The sequence below is a fragment of the Ambystoma mexicanum genome, chromosome 3p (genome assembly GCF_040938575.1).
Source record: "Ambystoma mexicanum isolate Mex_15411 chromosome 3p, UKY_AmexF1_1, whole genome shotgun sequence".
NCBI lineage: Eukaryota > Metazoa > Chordata > Amphibia > Caudata > Ambystomatidae > Ambystoma > Ambystoma mexicanum.
In genome coordinates this window covers 798,332,443-798,352,347 of record NC_090925.1, presented here as the reverse complement: position 1 = coordinate 798,352,347, position 19,905 = coordinate 798,332,443, and the positions used below count along the sequence as shown (strand labels likewise).

At 45.5% G+C, this 19,905-nt stretch overlaps 1 protein-coding gene across 1 annotated transcript; it reads right to left on the bottom strand.

The window, feature by feature from the left end:
• Positions 1–9,821: 9,821 nt before the first annotated feature.
• Positions 9,822–12,321, bottom strand: LOC138579971 (serine/threonine-protein kinase SBK1-like). Its single transcript, XM_069650197.1, has 3 exons — positions 12,159–12,321; positions 11,422–11,624; positions 9,822–10,472 (listed from the first exon to the last, which is right to left on the bottom strand). The coding sequence occupies exons 1-3, from the start codon at positions 12,319–12,321 to the stop codon at positions 9,822–9,824; spliced, it is 1,017 nt and encodes a 338-aa protein (XP_069506298.1).
• Between the last annotated feature and the right edge of the window lie 7,584 nt (positions 12,322–19,905).

Below are 19,905 nucleotides of genomic sequence, written 5' to 3'. Positions count from 1 at the left end.
TGCAGCTGGTGTTTTACAGTTCTTTTACAGTTCCTTTAACTAGGTTCAAACTTGCCACTTTGCGTTTCTCATTCCACACAGCCCAGTTCTCCCCTCAACTCACCGGCTGTGATGAACCACTTGGCTTTCGGCTTTACTGGAGTCAAGGCTGGTACCAGGGTAGCAGGAGTTTCCCTCGCTCCCGCTTATCAGCATCAACACGCTCCGCATACCGTTGACACCTGTTGCAAGAAACTTGTGCTATTGTTCGCGGTCTTAGGTTTTCTTATACGACGGTCTTGCGGGCCTGGGACAAAAAGGGCAGTGTCACTTCTCTCCTCGCCACCCTCTCGCTTCCGACGGCCTTTCTCCTTCACTTGAACTGGTGCCCCTCGTTAGTCGTCTCATTGTACTGTGTGCCGTGCTTGCAGTATGCTCTCTTGTTCCACCTTTTATCCCTGTGGGGGAAAGGAAAGGGCTGTCAGGTGTGTGTGGTTATCGGCAGTAATTACCTGACTCTGCCTGACTCTTGGGTTGGGACATGTCAGGTAAACAGTTTCATCATTAGTCCATTTTCTATCACAGTAACAAAATGTATTTGTATTCGAAAAAGAGGGTGTTAGAGGTTCTGAGTGCCCTACGATGCAGGATGGGGAAGGTTTGCGAAATGGACGAGAATGACCGGGATGCAGAACAGAACATAGGGAATCGTGGGACCAGTAGTATTCTGTCATAGGAGATTGCCATCTTTTGCAAACCCAATCAGATGGACGGAATTGGCAGGTGTGCTGGGTACGCTGAAATAGCAGAGTTTGTGACATGAACAAAGGGGATTGTGGGAATCGTAGTGTTTTGTCAGATCAGGATTGGAATGGGGAAAATGATAATCAGATGGAGGGGAATAAGAAGAATGGGGCGTATTCGAAGGAGACCATTGAAACAATGATTCTGGGAGTTATGCTTTTTGTGTGTAACCAGGTTTGGAGCCTTAGAGGATTGATTACGTACGGAGGGGATGTTGGATTGGGGCAGGAGAGTTCTAATGGGAGGAAGGGGGGCAGATGCAATACAGCCCATGAAAGCCTCAGATATCTTGCCATTCTCGCCTTCTCTGGCAAGATACTGCATCTCCCTTTGGGCATTATCGTGAGCATAACGCCAGGCTTCTCTGCCCAGGTGATCTTTTCCCGCTCATCTGCCTTTCGGTGCGATAGAAATACTCTATTTAAAGAAGACACAAGACCCTGGAGAAAATGTGACAAGGGTCTGTGAAAAGGTCTATTTATCGAAAGGACAAGAGATCCTGGAGAGGTCTAGACAAGAGAGCATGTAATGGGCTAGATACACAAGAGACAGGAGACATCTAGACATGAGAAAGTGGCAATGTCTACGTGTCAGGAATACAGAAGACCATGAAGAGGTCTGTGTATTGAGATCACAAGAGTACTTGGCAAGGTCTAGACAGTGGAGAGGTATGTGCTGAAGAAGACAAGAGACTTGTTCAAGTCAGAAGAATAAAGAAGACACTGGAGAGGTCAGTATTTCCTGCTGGGGACTACCCAGGAAAAAGTTTGATGTGTTTTTGTAGACCAAGGCCGGACATTGATTTATTTGGTTGTGAACACTTTTGTTAGCCAACATTTGAGGACGAGAAGGTTGGCTTGGCGGCTAAATACATTGAGAAGAGTAGATTTGGACTTTTGTGTTGGCCTCCACCATGGAACATTGGTTACTTGAACAGACTGTCCATGGAGTGTCAGAGTCTCAACCCAGAATCCACCCAATTCCGTTTCTCCAAGGTCTCAGTAATTGAGGTAGAGAAGACCATTTTGACTCTCAAACCTTCTAATTGCAAAGGCGACCAATGCCCCGCACAACTGATCAAGGATGCGGCTAGGGATTTAGCCCCCTTTATCACAAAACTTATCAATGCCTCCTTTACTACGGGCACCATCCCCCGCAATCTAAAGGAATCTTGGGTACTCCCCCTCCTAAAAAAGCAAACATTGGACCCCAACATTCCTACTAACTACAGGCCCATCACCACGGTTCCCTTCCTACTAAAAATATTAGACAAGGTAGCATACACCCAAATCCAGAACTTCCTTGAGATGAACCATCTCCTCGGCACCCGCCAATCCGGTTTCCGTCCGCAACACGGCACAGAGACTGCCCTTATCGACCTAAAAGCCCAAATAGATTCACTCAGAGACGAGGGAAAACTAGCTCTCCTCCTCCTTCTAGACCTCTCAGCCGCCTTTGATCTGGTGGACCATAAAGTCCTATGTAATCATTTGGACTCGGCTGCCCACTTCTCAGAGGAGGCTATAGTCTGGATTCAATCATTTCTTAGTGACAGGACCATGAGGGTGTTCTCCCCCGCAGCGGCAGCAGACCCTATCCCAATCACCTGCGGAGTGCCCCAGGGATCCTGCGTCTCGCCGACACTCTATAACATCTTCACCAAGCCACTCTTTGACGATCTTGATAATCTGGGTATCACCTACACTAACTATGCAGATGATACTCAGATTCTCTTACCACTTACTGGGGATTACGTCGAAGATCTGGCTCTGGTGAATAGAGTCTACAGCATCGTTCAGGCATGGATGGCCAACCATGGCCTATGCTTGAACGATGACAAAACAGAGCTCATCATCCTGGGCACGGCAGCCCGTATCTCCAAACTTAACCAAAACTACTCCGCCTTCATCATCGATGGCAACACTATCAAGGTCGCCAGAGAAGTAAAAACCCTAGGTTTTTACCTTGATGCGACACTATCTTTCACCAAACAGGTGAACTCACTGTCATCATCCACTGCCTATACATGCAAGTTAATACGAGCTGGGAAACCATTCCTTTCAGAGGACAGCTGTCTTATTCTAGCTAGAGCCCTCATTTTATCGAAACTAGATTATTGCAACGCCCTCTACATAGGGACTACCAAACAAATCATCCACAGAATCCAAGTGCTCCAAAACAATGCACTTAGAGCGGCCCTAAGTATCCCCAGAAGTGCACACATTTCAGAAATAAGACGAAAACACAAATGGCTTTCCACCCAAGAAAAAATCAACCTTAAATCTGCGTCCCTTATCCACAAATGCCTAAACAACAAAGCTCCCCGATACCTCTCAGAACGCTTCAACAGGAAAAATCCAACGAGACTCACAAGGACAGCCAGCCCCAACTGCCTCCTAGTACCCAGATTCAAACTAGCCACCATTGGAGGTTCCAGCTTCCCAGTTAAGGCAGCACAGTTATGGAACTCCCTACCCCTTGCACTCAGATCTGACCAAACCTTCAATAACTTCAGAAAGAACACCATAAAATGGCTTATTGAGAATGCGACATAGCGTATGTCACTTTATACGTAACGTCTTCTTATAATGTTTGTACTAAACTGCTTTTACTGTTTGATCGCCATAGATTTGACTGTTTAGCTACGCCTTATCTGCACTTGCACTTGCCCTACCCTGCAGATTCGAAATGTCCACTATGCCTGTAACCTGTAACGTTAACTAATCTGTAACCTGTAAACGTTAACTAAGCTGTAAACCTCCTTGTTCTCTTGCGCCCTGCTACCCTAGGGTCTGGTGCGCATAATAAATAAATAAACAAACAAACAAACAAGATCAGGATTCATGACTTTTTTCTGTTGGAAAAAATCCATACCCGAAGGTACATGAAGCAACTGGAGATCAAGCATTTTGTGTTGGTCCATCCTTAGCAATGTTCTATAGCTCTACCCTTTATTACTTTCAGGTCGTTCCCCTAGTTCCTATAGGTTCTTTTTCAAACCAAAACCATGTACTATGGAGACTTAATAACATCCCTCTTCGAATGACGCTGAGCAGGCGTGTTGCTAGGTCGGGAAAAGATCCGGGGCTATGCTAATGTTGGCACTGTCGGGACTCGGGGCTAGCTTGTCTTTTGTTTGGAGCCCCTGAGCTTTTATCTGGGGCTACAACCAAAAGACCAGGGGCTATAGCACACTCAGCCGCCCCCCCAGCAACGCCTCTGATGCTGACACTTAAAATGTATCTCCACATTTGATTGAACTCCCTTTACTCTCTGCACTTATAAGCCACCTCCCTGGCAGCACTTACATGTTCTTTTGCACTCTCCCCTTCCCCCGGTACTTCGACACCCCCCTCCCCCCACACGTGCACAATCTGAATAACACAAGGCCTAGTAATTTTGTTGTTTTGTCCTCCTCCTGTCTTCCCTTCCTTGTCTTGTTGCGCCTAGAAATACTTGTGCAGAGGTGGGTTATGAATGCTCTATCATATCACCAAACCCCTCTTTGGCCACCTCAACACACTCAGCATCTCCTATACTAACTATGCTGATGATACCCAGATCTTACTCCACCTTTCAGGCAACCATGCACATGCACCATCAATAAAATCTATAACACTATACAAGTCTGGATGGCTGCCCACCAACTCTGCCCCAATGATGACAAGACTGAAATTCTCTTATCCCCACCCCACACCTAGCTAAACTAGACCCTGCCTTTCAGTCCTTCACAATTGCTGCCTTCACCACCCCAGTCTCTCCCTCTGTCAAGACTCTGGGTGTCTACCTGGACTCCAGCCTTAGGGTGGCCCTTCATGTCAATGCCATTGCCTCTTCAGCGGCCCATACTACTAAACTCCTGAATGCAGCAAAACCTTTCCTTTCCACACAAGACTGCCTTAAGACAGCAAGAGCAGTAATCATCTCCCGGCTTGATTGCTGCAACTCTCTCCTTGTGGGCAACTTCGAGCGCAACCTCAACAAACTCCAGACCATTCAAAACAACTCCATCCGTGACGCCTTGAACCTGGCCAAGCGAGACCATCAGTCTACAGAAGAGACGTTCACTGACTACTTGTGAGAGAACTAATTGATTTCAAAATTCTCTCCATCACCCACCAATGTCTCTCAAACTCAGTTCTAACTTACGTCTCTCAGAGAATGACTAAGAACACCTCTTCCAGACCTACTAGAGCAATCTGCAGCCACCATCAGGCCACTCCACGATTTATGCACACTAGAGTCTGAGGTTCTAGCTTCCCAGTCACTGCTGTCCTTCTCGGGAAGGCCTTGCCGCTACACCTGCGGGCCGAAACTCCATTACTCGCCTTTCAGGAAACAACTCAAAACTAGACTGCTCAACTGAAACCATACTTGTATCTTTTGCTCCACCTTCTTCCAGCCCCTCCTTCTCCGTCCTACCGTCCATTCTCTGCACCGCCTGCTTCTGCAACCAGCGCCTCGATGCCTATGAGTTTTGTGTGCTTCACAAATGCAAAAATAAAAATTTAACCAGAATGCAAGCATGTCCAGGCCACTGTCCTGCATTCAGCAGATGCTGCTGGAGCCCAGCAGGAACTATTATGCAAACAGGGTCCACACAGCAAAGGCAGAATTACAGGTATGAGAAGGGTGCAGAAGTACGAGCCTGAGACAGTGGTGACAGGGTGATTGGCAAAGACTTTTATTAAAGAATACATTGAAAAGAAAACCATATCTTGCATTATCTAAAAGAGGGGTTCCCTGCCTCAACCAAAATACTAAGGAATCTGTCAGGATGTCAAAATAAGGAGTCACAGTCCTGTGTCAAAACCTATTTCCTGCCCGTAGGCTAATAACTAAACTGAAGATGTGGAATATCACCAAGAGTTCAACAGTGTGACTATATCCTGGGGGAACGTCTCCCTTCCCCAGGTTGCACTCTCGCTTTGAAGAAAATATCCAGTTAAAACAATTCTCAAAAACCCACAATTCAAAAAAACATCAGTGTTCCTGACCGACCATAGTTATCCTCACTATGGTTGTCCTTTAAGTTGCCTTCCAGGAATAAGGCTTTCTTTTCCCCTATGGTTCAGGTGTCGATTTCTTCAGTCTTCTTTATGACTAAGGGATGACTCCCTCCACTCTGGTTCTTAAGGAACCCTGTTAAGGGGATGTCTCCCTTCCCCTGGCCTTTCCCAAGCTTCTTGCACAGTTCAACAATGGATGGGGAAGGTCTCCCATCACCTGGCCTTTCACAGGCTTCCCGCACAGTTCAACAACAGATGGGAGGAGTGTAAAAATCCCAGATTCCGCCAACGCTCATTTGGACAGACCAAGCTCACTAACCTGCCTGCTACTGCCACGAGTATGAAGGACGATGATGAACTTTCTTTCTCTTATGGGTGCGAGTCCCACACTCACCCATTTGGATTGGTTTTTCACTTAGATAGACATATCAACAAGAGTTCAATGGTGTGAAGGTATATCCTGGGGGAATGCCTCCATTCCCCAGGTTACACTCTGGCTTTGAAGAAAATATCCAGTTAAAACAATTCTCAAAAACCCACAGTTCACAAAAACATCAGTGTTCCAGACCGACCGTAGTTATCCTCACTATGGTTGTCCTTTAAATTGCCTTCCGGGAATAAGGCGTTCTTTTCCCCACTGGTTCCAGGTGTCGGTTTCTTCAGTCTTCTTTATGACCAGGGGATGACCTGCTCCCGTCTGGTCCTTAAGGAACCCTGTTAAGTGGATATCCCCCCCTGACCTTTCTCAGGCTTCTTGCACAGTCCAACAATGGATAGGGCAAGGTCTCCCTTCGCATGGCCTTTCTCAGGCTTCTCGCACAGTTCCACAATGGATGGGGGAATGTCTCCCTTCCCCTGGCCTGTCTGGGGCTTCTCGCACAGTTCAACAATGGAAGAGGGAATGTCTCCCTTCCCCTGGCCTGTCTCAGGCTTCTCGCATAGTTCAACAACGGATAGCGGAATGTCTCCCTCCACCTGGCCTTTCTCAGGCTTCTCCAACATCTCAACAATGGATGGGGAATGTCCCCCTTCACCTGGCCTTTCTCAGGCTTCTCGCACAGTTCAACAACAGATGGGAGGGCGGGGGAGTGTAAAAAATCCCAGATCCTCTCAATACTCATTTGGACAGGCCAGACTCACTAACCTACCTGGTACTGCCATGAGTATGAAGAACGATGATGACCTTTCTTCCCAGACTCGCACATCTTGATTGTTTTTTCTCTTAGATAGACTTGGCTCAGTCCCCTGCCAAATACTATTGTGTGACCAAGGTGTGATGAAGCTTCCCCTCAGTCTGGGTCCCAGAAGCTAAATTCTTGGTTTCTCGCTCCCTGGTGGGCTCTCCTCCCCCACCCCCTCATATCTTTTGCTCGTAGTCCGCTATCGTCCCTGGTCTTCCTTGGTTCCTGCGATCTGCGGTGGGGGTTCCCCGACTCTCGTGGTCTGCAACGACTCTGCAGTTATAATCTTTCTCTGGGCAGTACCGCTCCTCATTCCCACGCTTCCCAGGCCCCAGGAACATCTGAAGCCTCTCTTTCCTGGCTTGCTGAGCAGTCCTTCCAATCTGGACTTGCTCTGGACTCTCGTGCTCCAGTCTCGGCCTGCCTTCTTCCTCTTTCCTGGACTGTGCTGGCTCTTGCAGTTCCTCCAAGGAGGATCAGACTCTGTTTGATTTTCACTCTTCTATTTCACTTTGGTTCCGGCCAATGGGAAGTCTGTAAACACTGGAAGGCTCAACCAAAGTGCTCTTCTTGCCTCAGCACCTCCGCCTCATCTCAGTACATGTCAATGGGTTTTCCATGGCATCAACCTCTTCTCCCTCGCCAAAGCAAGGGGTTCATGATTAACCTTACAGGCATACATAGGGGAGGATACTAGGTTAGAGGAAGTTAAGGATGGAGGTGAAAAAGAGGTGGTTGGATGTTGGGAATACCGCGCCTATCCATGATTTCCTCCCTGCACCCATGGGGGGACCCCTCCCCATGAGATCCTACTGCTGAGCACCACCCCTAGTGGGAGTATCGGATAGTGACCTCAATGCCCTGACCTCATGTAAAGGGGCTCCCCTCGAAAAGCAGCAACGACATTCTGGTATTCGCCACAGAACCAAGATGGCAGATGAGCCTAAAGGAGTAGGCACAGGTGGCAGGAATCCTAATCCCACTGCACTAATTCATGGGTCCTACAGATCATCATACAAAAATTAAAACACCCATATAAGGGGCAAACATGGGGGAGGGGCTAGAGCCCAATAAAAGCCACTGGAGTATGGAGTAGTGTGGGAGAATGCATTTGGAGATTGAAAGACTGTGGTGGCTGGCGGTGAAGTGAGAATAAGATACAGGGGAGAAGGAAGGGACAGGCTAAGGTGGTGGCACGGGGGAGGAAGAAGGAGCAGGTTGCGGTGGTGACAGAAGGAAGAATGAAGTTGAGGCGAAGTCACAAAGCAGGAGAGAGTGTCACACCCTTCCCTCTTTCTCACCTGTTTGTCCTTGATGGTGATCTTCTTGGGAACTCCTTCCTTCTTCCTCACTGATCGGGACTTGTACAGGAAGGGACATGAGTCTTCGGGTTCCAGTGTGAGGAGTGCCGACTGCCTTAAGCAGGTTGCGTTCAGTATCCAGTAAGGTTACAGCGGAGGAATCCAGGAAGGAAGGGGAACTTGTGTCCAATGCTCAGCAGATGCCGGGGAGCCCGCAGCACTGAGCACGAGACGGATTCCGGGAGGAAGGGGAGAATGGCCTTACCGAAGCGAGGCAGGAAAAGGAAGGGATTCCAGGAAGGAGGAAAAGGTAGGTAACTGGAAGATACCACTGAAAGACGGGAACGATACACACACCGAACAACTCGGAACAGTAGCATTGAAACGCACAGAGCCGTGGGGACGTGCCTAATTTCTAGGAAGCAGCGCGTTGCACGTAGACCCTAGAGAGCAGCGTTTTCGTGCTGTCGGCCATGTTTGGAGGATCACCGACCTGATGTTGCGGTACATCTTGGACCACGAAGTCCAGAAGGGCCGGAATCGGTGGCTCATGACAGCGAGGATGTGACACATCAGAGTAGGAAAAGAGAGAAGGGAGAATAGGAGGAGATAAAAAGCGTAAGATCTGTTGGTAAAATGAGGTTGGGATATGAAGAAAGGCGGAGGAAGAAGAGGTAGGCAGAAGAAAGAATCCCCAGTGAAATGAGATTGGAACTAAACATCTGGGGAGATTAGAGAAATCATTTCAATAAAGCAGGCGGTTGGTGTGGAGGAGAAGGAGAAGAAAAGCATAGAATGTGGTGGAGCTGAATGAGGAGGTGGGAGGAAGAAAGGCAGATAAGGAAGTGAACTGGGTAGATGAGTAGCAAGAGCAAGGGAGAAGATTGGAAGGAACCATTCAAAGGATGGTGAAGGAGGAACTTGGGGGTAGGAGGAGGGCCAAAGGAGATTCTAGAAGGATGGCAGGATTTTCTTCACTACTGCTGAACTCCAAATTCTGCCTTTGTCTGGGCCTATTGTGCAGGTGGTTAAAGGTGAGCCATGGTACTTATATTGTGGTATCATGAACTGGCTTTAGCTACTTGGGAGAATAAATGAACTTGTGGAATCACCAATGAGGTGAGTGCATTACCTTACTCCTGGCTCCCGTCAGCTTCATCTGCTGATCTGCTCGTACAGATAATGCTGGACAGGTCTAGGAGCCACCTCAGCTTCTTGCACCTTTAGTCATCACACAGGCCGGCTCGCCTCACTGTTTTCACAGTGCATACCATCAGTCCATTGCAGGGTGAGTTTGAACACTGCATCAGGAGACCTCTACTTCTGCTCCCAGTGACAGGGATGAGCTTTCTGTGAGTAGGTTATGACTGGTGATGTCCACCCCCCATACACTTGGTACCATCATCATCTCAAACTCTGACACATATGTGCCTTGCAGTGGGGAAAAATAGGACTCCCCACTGGATGACGAAATCGAGATGCTCAAACTGACGCTCTTGCTCCAAGCTTCTTCATGACTTTTGGAATGAGAGCAGGTTGTGGGAGATTCACTGCTGGTGCTCCCAATTCTTCCCCACATCGCTGGAAGATGACATGGAATCACTAGCGGATGGCTCAGTGCTGTATTCTTCCTCTGAGCTGCTGATCTCCTCAATACCATCGGCCAACAGATCCACTGTCCAAGGAAGATCCATAAAACGTAGGATTTCAACAGCACGGCTCCTCTGGATGGGATTGTGAGCCAGGAGCTTGCTAAACATTGTAAGAGCCTCTGTGGTAAACCGTTTCCAGCGGGAAGGAATTAGGCTCATGCCTCTGGTCATCCAGTCAACAAATGCTTTGTAATCAATGTCTGCAAGTGCTGCCATCTCCCATGGAAAGGTGCCAGTCAACACAAAGAACAGGAGGACACCAAAAGCCCACACATCTAGACTGGGGTCCACTTCCAGGCAGTCTGTAGCAGGTTGGTAAACCTCAGGAGACATATACGGGATGGTTCCAGATCGCGCAGAAACGGCAGTTCCCTTCAGGCGAGTAAACCCAAAGTCTGTCACTTTGATGTGGTGACATTCCCTGTCGAGCAGGAGCACGTTCTCTGGTTTAATATCACAGTGCACAAATCCTTTCTTCTGCATGAAATCCAGGACACTGGATATCTGCACAGTACAGCGCTTCACTTTCTCCTCTGGAATTCCAATCTGCAAAGCAGTATAAAACAATGTCTTAGGATTCACAGAAGGAAATGTACCCATCAATTAGAATGTCCACCTCGAAAAATGCACTATGCTCTACCTGGACTGCTAAACACTACGACCAGCGGTAAATAAAATAATGAATTTTGAACCTTTAAATAAAGGTTCTCACCATAACATGTTGTCAGGCGGCAGTGCAACATGTCCTTTCAACCTCTTTGATAAAAATACTAGATTTTGGGTTCTTGTTTTCCCCACAAAATATTTAGAATTGTTTTAGAGATTACAATTATAACTTAATTGAACTATTCTTAGAAACTATACAATTTCAGTGTTTCCTTTGGCACAGAGGGCAAGGCCTCCATGTCACAAGTGCTAACCTGGGGTGAAACCCCAACGTTTTTCAACATTTGCAAAAAGTGGGAGAGCCCCTCTGCTGAGAGTGAACATGGACAAATAACCTAAAGTGCCAGCTTGGGAAAGTTCCGTTTCATTTAGCTCTGTGTCATGCAATAGGAGAAAGATCCATGTGCAGAGCAGGCTGAACTTCTTGCTCTCAGGGCCCATGGAACAACTGCATCTCAACCCCACATCACTGATGATGCCCAACAAAGCAGAAACACATTTATGAGGTTGATATTGGTAACCTTTTGAAGAAGGGAATTGCTCTCATTGTCTGTCGGTTATGGGGAAGAGTAGCGCTGGTCCATACAGCTGCAACGTGGTTATAAATCATACTGACTGGCACCATCCTTCGGAACAGGTTATTTGTCCTTTTTTGTTCTCAGAAGAGGGGTGCTCACCATTTTGTCAAATCCAAGATCCATCTAGTTTGTTATTATGCTCAGAACCCCTCATATTACCTGGTGATTATTCACTATAAAGTTCAAAAATCTCATGATTTGAAATAGTTAAAAAAGCAGATGTGTTGATTAAGGTAAAACCCTGTGTGTACCTGATCCTGAATCAGAGAAAAGAGGTCACCAAAAGGCGACAACTCTTGGGCAAAAACATAGTGCTCCATTGTCTGAAACGCAATTCCATAACAGCCGATGATACACGGGTGAGAAGAGAGGAGAGAGGCTGTGCAGTACTCCACCAGAAAGCTCCTCAACGATGTGCGGCTTTTCTTGAGAAGCTTCAGGGCCATCATCTGGTCTAAATAGAAAGAGCATGCATGAGTTAATGGTTCATTAAGAAAAATGTACATTATGTGCGACACACAATCAAAACACATCATTGCAATGTACACTGTATGACGGTTGGGTAACGTTTTTGTCTAGCTCACTTCTTTGTCCATATCATTAATTACCAAATGCAATGTGGTAATGCACCTCTTTCAGAGGGTCATAAGCAATTGTCGCCCTGTAGACCACCGTGTTGAGGTCAAAAAAGGTTGGTGAGATGGTTTAAGGACTCCCTAACAATGAAAATATAGCTAAGACACAAGAATACCTATTAGCACTGAAATTGAGCCAGACTGTCTGTGTGGTAGAGCGGGAGGTGGGGGGATGGATGGATTTAAACAGGTGTGCACTCCCCTTTAGTTTAATGATGGTCAAGGGCACTGTTCCAACAAACATTTTGGGCCAGTATCGAGAGCATGCAATATGGCACTCAAACACACTATATAGAAGAGAAGACCAAAATGCTTATTGTAGCCATTACTATGTAGACGTTTAGGTTCCTTACCAGTTGCCCTGTTTTGTGCCTTCAGCACAGAACTATAGGTCCCAGTACCAAGCTTCTCCAGAACCTCAAAGTAGTCTTGTAGGTCGACCTCCACCAAATTTTTTGAAAGCTGGAAAACCTGATCCTGCAGGATAAGTTCAGTTTCTGTAACTTTGGAATTCATGGCCGTATTTTACTCCTCTCAAGCTTACAAATTCTGAAATAGAAATGTTTTAGAAAATGTGAGGTGACTTAGTTAAGTAACCAAAAAAACATTCTCCTGGCACCTATAAACGTGTCTGGGGTTGCTGATGGTACTCTTGCTCAGAGGAGATTTGCATAGCATTTCGGTGCTGGACTGCCCTTGTGGGTGGGACAAAGACTGATATGCAAATGTATATTTCTCTTCTGTGATGGGTGCAGTGAGCTAAAACGTGGTTATAGACCCTCCAGAGTGGAAGATAATCCTTAGAACAGGGTTTTTGACCTATGCTCGTTCTCAGTAGAGGGACTCCCAGACTCCTTTATATATACATGCATACACATACACATGCATACACTCACACCCACACACTATAGGCTGGTGGTTGCCATCCTATAGTAAAATTGAGTCAGACTCCCACACGAATCCCAAAACTCCAAAATCACTTCGGGAGGACACTCAACCACATCCAGACCTGCGGATTGTGGTGTTCCACAGGGAGCCAGCTTCTCGCCGCTGCTTTTCAATCTTTATCTCCGCTGTCTCTGCTCCCTCCTCTCACAACTTGGTATTTATTTTACTAATTTCGCAGATGACACACAACTAATATTAGAACTGTGCGATGATCATGCACTTGACAACAATAGACACTCAGCCATCTATAATTCCATTGAAAATTGGATGAAGTCACACTGGATGTGTCTATATGGCTCCAAGGCCGAGCTTATGACATTTGGATCAACCAAAGTCTTAAACAACCTAGGCCCAGCTTACTCCTCCTTTCTTTTAAAGGACTCCACTTTCAAAGTGTCAAAGTCAAGAAACTCGGAATTTACTTACAATCCTCATTAGAAGCCGAGGCTCAAATTTCGTATTCAAGCGGAACTGACAATACTATCAAAGGCTTCTATGCCGCATTAGGCCTCTTCGCTACAATAGCCGGAGCCACCATTCTCTCACGTCTTGACTACGGAAATGCCCTGCTCTTGGGAGCCAGTAGTAAATGTATCAAACAATGTCAAATAATAAAAAACAATGCAGTTCGATCCATCTCAGGTAAGTCCAGATGAGAACACATAACAAGTGACAGAAAAGATCTCCATTAGTTAGCAATGAAAGAGCGTATCACTTTCAAATCCTTGACACTGGTCCATTGTTGCTTATACAGAGCAGCCCCAGCCAATCTCAAGCAACAATTCAAATGGTATGAGCCAAGCCGTAGCCTAAGATCTAAAAACAGGGACTCCTTGAGTCAGGCCCTTTTGGAATAAAAGCTATGGGCTTAGGCAGAGCATTCTCCACCAAAGCCATTTCCAACTGGAATGAGCTACCTCGTCATCTTAACTTGAAAGCAATGTTCAAACATTCAGAAAACAACTCAAAACCATTATCTTTAGATAACCTCTGAACTATGCGGTGTCCAGTCATAATATCGAATACAAAATTTCGAATGTCAAAAATGTCGAAAAAAAAAATGTCGAATTATTTTTTTTTTTCGATATTTTTTTTTGGGCTCTAGTTTATATAAAAAAAATAGGTAAAAACAAAAAAAAAAAGAAAAAACGGGGGTTGGGGGAGGAACCCCCCCATTTCGAAAAAAAAACGTCATAAAAAATAAATTCGACATTATTTTTTTCGACATTTTTTTTTCGACTTTTTGACTTTCGAAATTTTTGATTTCGAAATTATGTCTATAAACCGAACTATGCCATACTAGTGCATACTCTGATGCTACTGTCGTCCCTCTTCTTTTGTTGCCATCCTGTGATTCTTCAGTCCACGTGTCAATGTCGCACCCTGATGCTTGCGACCTTTGGCACATTACAAATATATAACTGAATAAAAATAAAAAAATGCATTGCTTGTAACTTTTCACTTGTGCGACGGATTTGGTTGAAATTCGGAGGATAACCAGGTGCGAAACAACTTGGGCACGAAGAATTGACTTGAGGCCTTTTTGTAGTTTGGGGTTATTCCATCAAGTAGCGTTTTTAAATATTTGCCAAGAAACCAGACGTTTATAAATGAAACAGCAGCAATCTCCCCACCCCCTCGACGTGAGAGACAGCCACGGCTATAAACCTCAGTTATGCAAAATTGAAAAAGCAGGAAAATGCCATTTTATGTTGAAAAATCAGGGAAATGCCTTTATGATGGTGGCAGGGCGGGGCGGGGGAGGGTGTAATAGGACACCAAGTTAAATTTGGGAGTTGGAGGAGGTGTAGGGACTGAGTTTCCAACACAAAGCTTTTCTGTAACCTTCGAATATCAGACAGAATAGCCACTAATAGCCAACACTTCATAGCAAACTGCGTCACAGAAACAGCAAGTGTTAATGGGGTGGGTGGTCAGGGCAGGCGGCTATCAGGGGAGTGGGTGGAGTAGGCACAGATTTGGGGGCCACTTGGTGAGGGTCAGGGAGGACAGGGAAGCATTTATTCTATTTGTAATTCATAGCCGCGGTTACAGGGGCGGGGTGGGGGGAGTGGAAAAATACATCATTTTGTTTTGTTTACAGCTACAGTGATGTCGGGGTGAAAAACCACTGGCCATGGCCAGTGACAAGATAGGCATCTGGAACTCCCATCCATGCAGTAAATGGGACTGACCCTGCTTAGCATCACAGTGTGGAAGGGGCAGGCCCCCCCCTCAGGCCTTGTTGTCTAATAAATGAGCACAAGTTACAAGAACACTTAGAGCAACATGGCTTGAGGGGGCCGGATCCTTCCACACTTTGAAGCTAAGCAGGGTTGGCTAATGCACCAACGGGAGACAGTCCTCAGTCCTGGGTGCTGTGTGTTTTCTTAGTTTTAAATATCACATAAACACACCAAGAAAACACATGTCATCCTAATTTTTTGTTCAACCGTGCTACTGTAAGTCCTTGAAAGCAATGCACTCTAAAGGTCAAGCTGCCGTGAGGCCCATATGAAAAGAGTTTCAATGAAGGAGATTCTCCTGGTTAGGAGTATTAGGCTGTAGCTCCGCCATCCGAGATCTGGAGCTACAACCTAATACTCCTAACCAGGAGAACCTGCTTCATTGAAACAATTTACTAAAGGAAACTACATGGAATAGATTGATTGAGGCAACTGCCCCCTGAACTTCGCATATACAAGGACAAAATTAACGGATACCAGAAACAATGCAGCTGTTCAGGCTGGATGTTTGGACAAGCGTTGAACAAAAGGAACCAATTTATGGATCTCGGGTTCATATAATCCAGGTGGAACAACCAAGGGGGCACTGCCCCTAATGTATTCACCTGACATGATTAATATGTGATTAATATTAACTGTATACAATAAAACTGTACTACTGGGATACTAATGCATGAAGCTAATGCTCTGTATAACTATGTGAACTGCATTTAACAGATGACTGAATAATAATGGTCACAATCTTTTGCACAACTATACCAACTCTACACCAACTCTACTAACGTGAACTCTACTAACTCACAATTAACTGTGAATCGTCAAATACTAACATAGAATTTGTGTTTCGAATGCTGACGGGTAAAGTCAAGTAGCCTTGACAAAGCCTGCAGCAGAGTGAAGCAGCAGCATGTGCCACCAACTGGTTAATGTTGGTTTAAACAGTAACACAGATTACTCAAAAACTGTAACTGAATGCTGATAAAGACATTATTTAAAATGTTGACAAAAATGCTCATTACATTCTGGAATACATATCTTCTATATACTTTCAACTGACTGAATATGCTTCGGCCTTGGTGCAGAGTTAAAGCCTAACTATTAATCCAAACGTACATTTAAATTTGATTGATCAAGGGAATGTCAATCATAGTTAGGTCATTGCAGCTGGCTAACACATACTGAACCACCACCCTAGACAACGAAGGGAGGCGCACAGACCTACCTTCTCCCCTAAACCCTTGAAACCACATGAAAAGAGCTTCTATCTCTGGGTAGAGCCTCAAATAAATAAATGCGGAGGTACAGCCCATTGCACACACACCTATCGCTACGATTTTGTTCTAAAGCTTTGGATTAATAGGTAGTGGTCTTTAAGTACATTTCTATGCGTAACCAAATTTGGAAAAGTGCAATGTGCATAGAGTCTGAGATTGAAGGACCATTCATAAATCGGAGGAAAACTATATCCCTGTGCAGGAGTTCTACTCCGGCCGCAATTGAGGGGAGAGCTAATGTCACCAGTGATGTCATCCTTGTGATCATAGGCTGTGCAACAGGGGGCACGAAGTTAAGGTGGCTTTAGCTGAATTTCAGGGGTTTTGCTGTGTTGAGTTCTCACTTTAGCATCCCTGCAACTAAAGTTTTTTCTTTAGAACAAAAATATATATATATATATATATATATATATATATATATATATATATACTCTCCACTAGCCATTGGCTAGTGATATTTGACTCTTGATAAGTAAGAAATGGTGTTGTTGTGTGTGTATGTATAGAATTGAGGTTGGTACTGACTTGTCTATGGCAGGATAGTAGCTTGCAACTTGAATTTTTGTACCATGAGATATATATATATATTTTCGCATTTGCAATAGTAACCTATAGCTTCTTCCATTAGCACAGAGCAATTTAGATGGCAATGCAGCCATTAACAGAACATAAGATATATTTTACTAAGACATGGGCCCTGGATGAGCTGACAGTAAGCATGTGCTGCAGGACCAAATTGTACGTACGGGAGTTGCGTGTGTAATTACTAACACTATGCAAACCAAACCACAAAGTGCGGTCATCAATTTCACGATACATTGTCTCTTATGGTATTTCTTTGCCAACAGGTGAGTGTGCACAGGTTCGAGGCGCAGGTGTCCGTATAAGCCATAGGCATTGGTTCGATCTTCACGCCGTGGCTGTACGACACGCAGGAAGACCGCCATTTTACAACCAGGGTTCGTTGTTTGGCGTTTCGTCACTTCCGTTTCCGTTAAGCAGTCAGTGACTGTGTCGCTATTGGGCCTGGAAATATGAACGGGTTCACTTCTTTCACGAATAACATGTTTTGGCCGCAACTTTGAAACAAAAAGGAAAATTGTTTCACCCACGTGAAATGCAGAACACGGATAACTGCTCAGCTCCAGGTGACATGAAAACAGGCGAAAGAAACATGGGGGAGGGGGCAAGCCCCCAGCTAACGGCTCTAAATCGGTGCAATATGAAAATAAACAAAGTCACTTTGAAGTCGTTCGTGCGTTGGGACTGGTGAAAGACGTTGGATGGCTGAAGCAATTCCTCACCGTCCTTTCCAAAGATTCCTGCCAATGCTATATTTGCATACAACGTCTAAGAATTTCAAAGCGTCCTATCTGGACACGTTCGTTTTGCAAGACGTAAACAGATCATATGAAAACTTGCTATTTAACGGAAAGTAAATAAGTCGTTTTTCTCCAGCCCCCATTTCGGGGAGTACGCAACATGTTAAATGTACATTCTTCCCATCCGCTTAAAAGGAGGCCTTTCTATGCACTACCCAGAGAAAGGCATGTTTTTCTATATGCATCGTCTTTTTAAATTGCTTTAAGGGCTAGCATGTCACTCACCAAGAAAACGTGGTTTTAAACGAGCAGTTTGTCGAAGACACAACTATGTCAAAATGCATATTACGGTATAGATGGAAATCCCCGCACCATAACGTAGTGCGCATCTCGCCCGGATGTTGCACAGAGTGTCCTAGAATAAAGCACAGTGAAAGGTGACTATATGATCTTACCTGCTCGAGAACTGGTGCGAGCTGCGGGGTCTGGAGCAAGTGGCCCCAAAAACAGCTTTCCTTGTAGGACACAAGATGATGGGCGTCTACTCTCCTCTTTCTAGGGGTCCCCAATGTAAATCAGCACTGGCGTGCCGTGTCCACTGCCCAGCAGTCCTCTACCCAAACTTCCAGCAGCAGAGAGGGGTTCAACTAATTCAGCATCCACCGCAGTGTGGGGTTCCCTGTCTGATAGGGGGTTTATCTGAGGATGGGGGCGGGCCCATGTGCATTCTGGGTCGCACATACTGGGAGGTGTTGCCATAACAATGGCATGGGGGACCAAGCAGAGACCGGGACACCGGGTAAACGCTATCTTCATTAAAGTCCCTATTCTATTCTTAAAATGGGGCTTTTATTTTGCCGCCGGCTCCCCCGGGAAAACCACAAGTCGGCGCCCCTGGTACTGGGGGCTGCGGCGGGAAATGTCCCAGAGGTGCTGAACATGTAAAACAAAAGGTTACGTTTCATAAACTACAATATTTCCTGACATTCGATCAGATTCAATATATCATGCACAAGAAAGGCACACAATTGTAAACAAAATAATACTTGTTACTATTTCAGTTGGTGCACACCACACTCATGTGCCCCCAGCACTATGAAAAGTAAAACACCATTTAAAATATACACACAGCCAGTATGCCCGTTTCACCTCGTACAACATATAATCATTGTCGCAATTTGTACCCTGTACATCAAATTATATATAAATCTATATATATATAAAACACTTTCAAATAAAAATGCGTATCCAAGACACACCAAGCGTTCAAATTGTCTAACTGTCCTTCTTTTATGTTTGCATTCTGGGACTTGTAGTCTTCCCGTTGTAATGGCGTACACATTCCGGACTACACATAAAACAATATAGGCCGTCACAGTGAATCAAAAAAAGAAACGTTCTCGCCTCAGGCAGTGTATTCTCACTGTTTGGACATTCCGTTTGATGTCCCCACCCGACTTATGGGCGCAGAGTGGCCGAGCCTCCTCCCCTACAACTGCCCCCTTGATATGGAACTGCCGCTCTCGCTGGTTGCATTACGGAAAGGCACCATAGCTGTTTGAATCATGTTTTATGTCAAGAAGCACCTCGTAGGGTTTGTGCAAAAACATCCACATTTGCTGGACCCTCGACGCCACAAATGCAAAGAGGATTCCAGTCCAGGGACCTTTCTGCCACTCGCTCTGACACAAGTCGCCACAATTCCGTGTTTTTTGGACACAGTGTGACGAGATTCTACGCGGGATCTAGTGGGTTTCAGAGGTGGGAGGCGACGACGGGGACAACAACAGGAAGCTAATTTAAGACCTATACTCTGGGCACAATCACATCGGTGTTCTTTAGATAATGCTTGTGTGATATATATACGCACTTATGGAAAATAATTGTCCTTGTAAAACTACGAATCGGGAAGATTTCACGTAGAACTCTGCGACCGAAAATCTCATCTGTTACGCCATCTCTGCACCTTGTACTTCCCAAAAAAGCATCATCCTTTCACAACTGCTGATGTTGTATTACAACAACTGCTCGTTCTGATATTATTCCATCAAAAATATGCTTTAAAATGTCCTTTAAATGTTTAATTTAATGTGCAAGGACTATCCAAAATAACCTTTTTCGCAACCCCGGAAACAGAGCAGGTGACCTCTGTGCAACCACCCGCAGCACTGGCCATGACCTGTGGCGGGTGGGAGACGGGGGGCAGAGGGGTGGGGGGGATGTGGTATGGTAACTTTTTTGAAAATGTCCCACAGGTGCCATCTTCTTCCCATCCAGTACTAATATCACAGAGTTGCACATTTCATCCCA

Coding starts and splice junctions, on each gene's coding strand:
- LOC138579971 (XM_069650197.1), bottom strand. CDS start 12,321: ATGAATTCCAAAGTTACAGAAACTGAACTTATCCTGCAGGATCAGGTT. Junction 11,625..12,158: donor GGCACAAAACAGGGCAACTG/GTAAGGAACCTA, acceptor CTTTCTATTTAG/ACCAGATGATGGCCCTGAAG. Junction 10,473..11,421: donor TTTCTCTGATTCAGGATCAG/GTACACACAGGG, acceptor ACTGCTTTGCAG/ATTGGAATTCCAGAGGAGAA.